General features: G+C 36.3%; 1 protein-coding gene across 1 annotated transcript; it reads left to right on the top strand.

The window, feature by feature from the left end:
• Nucleotides 1-893: 893 nt before the first annotated feature.
• LOC136235833 (uncharacterized) lies at nt 894-7549 on the top strand. Its single transcript, XM_066025883.1, has 5 exons — nt 894-1883; nt 4167-4304; nt 6576-6815; nt 6915-7052; nt 7292-7549. Exons 1-4 carry the CDS (start codon nt 1032-1034, stop codon nt 7005-7007), a joined length of 1323 nt encoding a protein of 440 aa, XP_065881955.1. The 5' UTR covers nt 894-1031; the 3' UTR covers nt 7008-7052; nt 7292-7549.
• The last annotated feature ends 326 nt before the right edge of the window (nt 7550-7875 follow it).

The following is a 7875-nucleotide window of genomic DNA, read 5'->3' as shown; positions in this document are numbered from 1 at the left end:
CACTATAATTTAAAAATTCTAGATTCCAATTCATAAATTATAAACCCTATAACATATATTCTAGACTTCTAATTTATAAATTCTAATCCTTAAAATATATTAAAAGTAATGATTTTACTAGTTTGATAAAATCCAAAATGATAACTTGACAGAGTTGTAAATAGTTTTTAAAATATGAATTTTTGTGTAATTTTCCTAATATTATTAAATATGAATGTTCAAACCCAACCCATAAAAATCGGGTCTGAACGGACTTGACGGACCAACGGGTTCATAAACAGGTCTACAACAAAGTGAGCCGTATATAAATTAGGGTAATTAATTTATTAGTCCCTATATTTTGACAAAACACACTGTTTAGTCCCTGTATTTTCAAAAACACATGGTAAGGTCCCTAACCTTTTTCTCGGCGAACTGTTTAGTCCTTCCATATGTTTGTTAGATTTTTTACCGTTTATGACTTCGGAAATGACTAAATTACCCTTTACTATTTACCTTCAAACTTCAGAAGAGGAAATCCAATTTAGAAAAAGAAGTTATTTGTATGGAGAACAAGAAAAAGAACAGACCCAATGCTTACGAATTTGAAAAATCAAGAAGAAGAACACTCAAAGTTGATTTCAGATGCATTAGCGTTTAAAGAAAAGGAAAATAAAGGAAAAGAAGAACGCAAATCCAAATTGACTAACAGAATCTTCATGAAAGTCTAACGGCAGGGGCTAAACAATTCACCAAGAAAAACGTTAGGAACTAAACAGTTCACCGAAAAAAACGCTAAGGACTTTACCGTGTGTTTTTAAAAATATAAAGACTAAACAGTGTGTTTTGTCAAAATATAGAGTATAATAAATTAATTCTCCTATAAATTAATAGCACCAAAATTCATCATAGGTGTTTACTAAGATATTTACCTCTCTTACTACTATTATTTCCGGTAGCAAATGCTCTGAAGTCTGATGGGTGATAGTACAATTCGAACTCAGCGATTTCTCTCACTGAAGTAAACAAGCAAGCTCACTATCTCCTCTTCCATGGCGACCTACTACTTCTTCCTTATCTCTCTACTACTTACTCTTCTACTCTCCTTATCTGCAACATCAAACTCATCAAATTATCAAGAAGAAACCCCAATCACCCGTTTCCAGCAATATCTCAGATTCAACACTGCCCATCCCAATCCCAATTACACCGCCCCAATCTCCTTCCTTACCTCAATTGCCCAATCACTCGCTCTAAAAACCCAAATTTTCGAATTCATTCCTCACAAACATCTCCTCCTCGTAACCTGGCCAGGTTCTAACCCATCTCTCCCTTCAATTCTCTTCAATTCGCATCTCGATTCAGTCCCAGTCGAACCCAATAAATGGATCCACCCGCCATTCTCCGCCGTCCGTACTCCCGACGGGAAAATCTTCGCCCGTGGAGCACAGGATGATAAGTGCATAGCTATTCAGTACTTGGAAGCTATCCGAAACTTGAAGGGTAAAAACTTTATCCCCAATCGCTCAATCCACATTTCCTATGTTCCTGATGAGGAAATTGGGGGAGCTAATGGGGCAGCTCTGTTTGTTGGGTCAAAGGAGTTTAGAGATTTGAATGTTGGATTCGCTATGGATGAAGGGCAGGCGTCGGTAAATGATGAATTTAGGGTTTTCTACGGTGATAGGTCGCCGTTGAATCTGGTAATAAGAGCCACCGGAAAGCCTGGGCATGGTTCGAACATGTATGATGATGGGGCTATGGAGAATTTGATGAAGAGTGTAGAGATTGTTAATAGGTTCAGAGAAAGTCAATTTGATGTTGTGAAGTCTGGGAAAGCAATCAATTCGGAGGTTATCTCTGTTAATCCGGTTTACTTGAAAGCTGGAATTCCTTCCCCTACTGTAAGTGATTCTTCTGTGCTTCATTCTGAATATAAATTAGGGATAAGACACAAATTTTGCACTGCGATTATTGAAAGAAATTGATTAAGGTTCCACTTATAAAATGGTGCAATGTAGAAGATGGAGCAATTTCAGACTCTGCTTACGGAAAATATTTTATGCTAACCTGGTTCCACTTTTATCCTATCTAGGGGTGCCAATTATTGGGTAGTATCGTGTCAATTATCCTGTTACAGTCAAATGAGTCAAATCCTAATCCAACCCAAAAATATGGCTGTAATCAAGCTGAGCTCAATATACTGTTCATGAGCTCACGAGTAGTTTCTTTATTTGTTCACGAGCTTTACTCGCCAGCAGCTGGTTAATTATGTTCATAAATTTTGCTTGCAAACAACTCAAAGCTACAAAATTAAAGTTTATACAAAATTATGTAGTTTTACATTTCTCTATTTATAGAAATACTATTATTAGAAAACATAATCAAACCAAGCCTGATATAATCGAGTTTGTTCATGAACCTATAACCGAGCCTTCTCACGAGCTTTTGAGCCGATCTTCTCAAGTTTGGCTTGTTTATAAATCGAGCCGAACGTCAGCTCATTTATAGCCTACCAAAAAATATTACAGTAAAACCTCTATAAATGCATATACTTGGGACCGGAAAAAAATATTCATTAAGCGAAATTATTCATTTATCGATAAATTAATAAATTATTCATTTATCGATAAATATTCATTAGATATGTAATTATTTTGTTTAGGAAATATATTATTTGATTGATTTATAATTATCACATTAGAATAATTACAAATCAATCAAATAATTGCAAGATTCGTTCAGAAGATGTTAATGTTCCTGAACCAGAAGTTAGTCAATTAGATGAAGATATCCAAGGATTAAGTGATGTCATTTCTAATTTATGCTATAGAAATGTGATGGATGTCGAACATCTTTTGAACTATCCTAGCGAGAATGATGCAGTTATGGAATCGCTTACAGACAAAGAAATTATCCAGTCAATAATGAACAATGATGATGGAAATGGTCCAGAGCTAGATGATAATTGTGTTGTCGCAAATGTATCGTCAAAAGGGGCCTTTCAAGCAATGGTCGTCTTAAACAACTACTTGTTACAACATAAGTAAAATATACGAGAAGTTGTGTTTACACTACAAAAAGTTAAGAATGATGTTCTAGGTGGAAAGAAAAAACAATCAACTATAGATGCATTTTTTCAGAAGAAATGACTTCTAGTTGATTGATTAAAAGGTTTTGGTGTGTATATATATATATATATATATTGTATGTAATTTAATAATTATTACTTTATATTTTCATTGGGCCCTTAAGGATTTAAATATTTTTTATTACTTAATGCATTTAGCGAGGTTATTACTTTAGTCCATTGGCCCAAGTCGGGACCGGAAGAATTTATTATATAATCGAGGTTATTACTTTATCGAATATTCATTTATCGAGGTTTAACTGTATGTCATAATCATGTCAACCTAATCAGGATAGTGTCGATTTCCTGTTGTGTTTGCAAGTCATGAGTAATTTACTACCAATTTCAATTGTGGCATTAAAAAATATAGGGTAAATAATTTATTAGTCCCCTAATTTTTACCTAACACACTGTTTAGTCCCTCTATTTTGAAAAACATATTTTAAGGTCCCTATCTTTTGCCAATATTAACCTTGTGGTCATTTTATCTATTTTTTTAGATTTTTAACTGAACATATCTTAGCTTTTATGACAACTATAATACAATACAAGTTGACCATGTTACTCTGTTATTTTATATATATCTGTTTACGGTAAAATATAACGATTACAAGTCTAAAAAAACTAGATAAAATGACCAAAAGGTTAATATTGGCAAAAGCTAGGGACCTTATAATGTGTTTTTCAAAATAGGGGGACTAAACAGTGTGTTAGTTAAAAACTAGGGGACTAATAAATTATTTACCTAAAAATATAGGAGGATATAATAATACTTCTAAATATTTGTCATTTTTGGATTATAGTTTAACCTTGACCATCAAAAAGTTTAACCTAAAATCTATATAATGAACCCCTTTTCAGTTAAATTCATGTTGGGTTTGGTTCGTGTGATGTGTTTACAAGTTACATGTCATTATACTATAAGGCGTAATACATCTTTAGCCCCTGTGTAGTGTGTTTACAAGTTACATGTCATTATACTATAAGGCTTGATACATCTTTAGCCCATGTGCTTGACTCCTACAAACTTTGTTTTGATAATGAGATTCTTGTGTAGGGGTTTGTAATGAATATGCAACCTTCAGAGGCAGAAGCAGGATTTAATATTAGGTTGACTCCTACAACTGATCCAGATCTTTTCAAGAAAAAAATTGCTGAAGAATGGGCTCCTGCTGTAAGGAACATGACGTATCAGGTAATTTTTACGGATTATTGTCTTCATTGTTATCTTTGTTTATGTTTTCTGAATTCTGATTCTGTTTTTGCATCTCTGGTCCTTAATTATGAATCTTACTCAATGTATTAAGGGAAACTTTATATAGTTATCAAAGGCGCACCTTCAGGGACGATCTAGAAAGGGGCTAGGGGGGCTTGAGTGTAAGGGGGAGAGTTTGGCCGTAGGCAAACTCAACCCTAAGCATTGGCAAGCTATGACAAGGCTTCGGCATGAGTTGGCGAATGGGACATATCGACGTACGCTGATATAAGAGGCGGAGTCGGTATAAGAAACACTATAGGGGACAGGGACTACCCTGGCGTATGGATCTCCGCTACCCCCTGGGTCAGTAGTCGGTACTGTCTTAAGTGATCCACCCTAGTCTACGAGAGTCGGGCATACGTCCTTTGTGAAGGGAGGCGGATGTCTCCATAGAGTGGGAACTCTATGGACATTGTGGGCGGACGGAGCCCACAGTGCGAGCCCATTCTAGGGCGAGGTTTAACCACAGGGAGACCCTCCGGGACGGAATACCGACAGAGGCATTGACGGGACCCTTCGGTAGAAGTTGGCTGGCCGAGACTTGGGGAAAGTCGAGGCGCCACACGGGGTTTAGGCTTGGCCTAGAGTTGCCCCCGTGACATTAAGCACCCACTGGTTGCCGGAAAATGCTGAAAATTCTATTTAAGCTGTGTACAGGGTCTTAATTTTTTAGGTAAAAACACTTGAAAAACATCAATTTAGCACCCATAAATCACGAGAGACCACCACAAGCACCACTGTCAGTGAATATTGGATCCGTCACTACGCACCTTAGGCACAAAAGGCGGGCTCTGATTGAGATGTGCACACCTGAGCGAGCCTTTGTGAACCTAGCACCTTGTTGAAGGCGCGCTAAGCTCAATTTTATGAGCGACACAGTTTTTTTAGAGTTCCCAGTCCATATCATCTGCAGTTAAAGAAAGTTTTCTATCATACTAGAATAGGAAAAAATATCATGAATACCTCTATTTCAATTGTTGTTAGTCCTAGGCGAAAGGTGAAAGTGTACCATCTTCTAGTGTTCGAAAAAGAAACTCCTACGGACTTTGGAGATGAGGAGGAAGAATCATATGACCTTTTATATACCTTGAAGATGAAGAGGATGAGATTGAGAACCTTGAAGATGAATTTGGTGTTGGAGATGATGATAATCGTCGTGTTGACTTTGATGAGTGATGAATATGGACCACGGGGACTTTAATTTTGATGAAAAAGTAGTTTAATCTATTAGGTAATTAACTTAGAATTTGGTTTCATTTTAGTCTTTAGATTTAGAATTTGTTATTATGATTGTGGAAGAGTTATTAGAAATGTTAATTGTTCTTATTTATGATTTTATATATTATTTTTCTTTGGTGTGTCTTGTGTCGCCCAGACGCGCCCCTCAACACACTTTGCGTCTTTAGTAGCTGGGGATAAGTACAAAAATAAATCTTATAATTTCGCGCATTTGCAAAAACATCCATGCGGTTTAAAAGTTTACAGTTACAGGCCTGAGGTTTCATCCATTTGCAAATTGAGACAATTTCATTAAAATTACTAGCCAAAAAGGGAAAGTTTTAGTTGTCTTATCATTTTTTTTTTTGTTTTAAAATGTTTTTATATGTTAGGAGGGTTACAGATGCGACAAAGAAATCGATGTTGTTTTGTTCTGAATGGTTTCCACGTACGCAAGTTTGGACGATTTTAGTGAAAAAGTTGTCTTTGCAAATGAAGAAAACCTCAAATCCGTGTTTGCAAACTTTTAAATCATGGAGGCATTTTTACAAATGCGCTAGTCCACAAGTTTTATGTTTGTACTTTGCCCTAATAACTATGTTGATGAGACATGAGTAGCTATTCTACAATATTCAGTTCTAATTCCAAGTAATTTCTCAAATTGTTGCCTCGTTCAGCTTGATTGGATTCACTCCTTCAATTAAGACGTGTTTTAAAGCTGCGAGTCCCACGGAATGAAACTTGAGCCAAAATGGACAATGTTTACATGGTATTGGACCAAACTGGTTACATAGTATCATACTCTTGCATCTAATGTTGGGTCACCCATAAATATTTGCTTCACGTTCTAGATGGTTCTGGGTGTGGAAGGGTCTGTTAGATATCCCGCATCCGTCAATGAGGGAGCTCTATGGCTTCTTACATATATCTTATTCTGTTATTATTTCTGCATTTTGTCTAAAGATATCTGATAATGAGTATTAATGACAGATAACTGAATTAGGACCATTAAGAGATAACGCTGGACGTCCCTTAGTTACAGCCGTGGATGATTCCAACCCGTGGTGGCTAGTTTTCAAGCAGGCTATCACAGCAGCTGGAGGAAAACTCGCCAAACCTGAAATCTTGGCTTCAACAACCGATGCACGATACATAAGGCAGTTGGGAATTCCAGCTCTTGGTTTTTCGCCAATGACAAATACTCCGATTTTATTACATGAGCATAATGAGGTTGGCATTGGTTACTGTTTATCTATCAATCGGCATTCTTCTTATTGTTACTGATGTTCGGGCCGTTGATGATCCTTTTCGTGTTTTGATTTGTTGAAGTTCTTGGAGGAATCCGTATTCTTGAAAGGGATCGAGGTGTATGAACACATAATCAGTGCTTTGAGCTCGTGCGAGGAGGTTCAGTCGGTATGAGCCAGTTCGAGTTGGCCGCTGTCATGGAGGAGAACTGCTATGCCGGTATGATTATGCAACTTTTTTAGCTATACATGGTTTGGTTGCTCGTATTGGATTGTACATATCATTTTCCTTTTCTAGATCTACACCAAATGAAACTTTTGGTGTTCTCGTGTTACAAGATGAAGTTCGATGACAGTAAAAGTTGAAGGACGATGGATGTAATCAACTGCACATATGCACTGATTCCGGTATGGTATAAATACTTTGTAGTGATAATGCTAAAATTTCTTATGTATCAGGAACTGTTCAACAAATGAGCTTGTGATGAAGATCAACGGCGACTGTATGACTCGGAACTCGTGTTTCTTCGCCATAACCGATCGAACCAGTCGAGACTAAATCGAAAAAATAAGTCAATTTTCACACTGCTTCTGCAGATGAAACACTGTGAACGCCAAAATGGCTGTTGTATAATTTGTAAACATGTATGTATCATAAATGGAAGTAGCAATCTGTGCATCTAAGTTAAGGTTATAAGTTTAAACATACTTCATTTACACTTGTATTCTAGGTTCAGTTACTGTCTTGCTGACTCTGTTTTATGTATCGAAAATTCTAGCACGGTCGGGTCCAGGTAGACCCGGACAATTAGAATGTGATATATCAACATCGTAATGATCCGGATTATAATAGAATTTCTAAGTATAAAATGTTATTTGGGGAAATCAGGAAAATTGTGCACAATAACTAACGGGCCAGTTGATGAATATGTGCCAGTTGTGATTTATATATATTTTAATTATATATAAAATAAATGTAATATAAATAATAATAAATAATGTTATTATGTCAAAAAGAAAAATGAAAATCCTATTTGCAACAG

Source organism: Euphorbia lathyris, chromosome 7 (assembly GCF_963576675.1).
Source record: "Euphorbia lathyris chromosome 7, ddEupLath1.1, whole genome shotgun sequence".
Taxonomy (NCBI): Eukaryota; Viridiplantae; Streptophyta; class Magnoliopsida; order Malpighiales; family Euphorbiaceae; genus Euphorbia; species Euphorbia lathyris.
The sequence above is the reverse complement of the archived record's forward strand: the minus strand, read 5'-3'. Positions and strand labels throughout refer to the sequence as shown.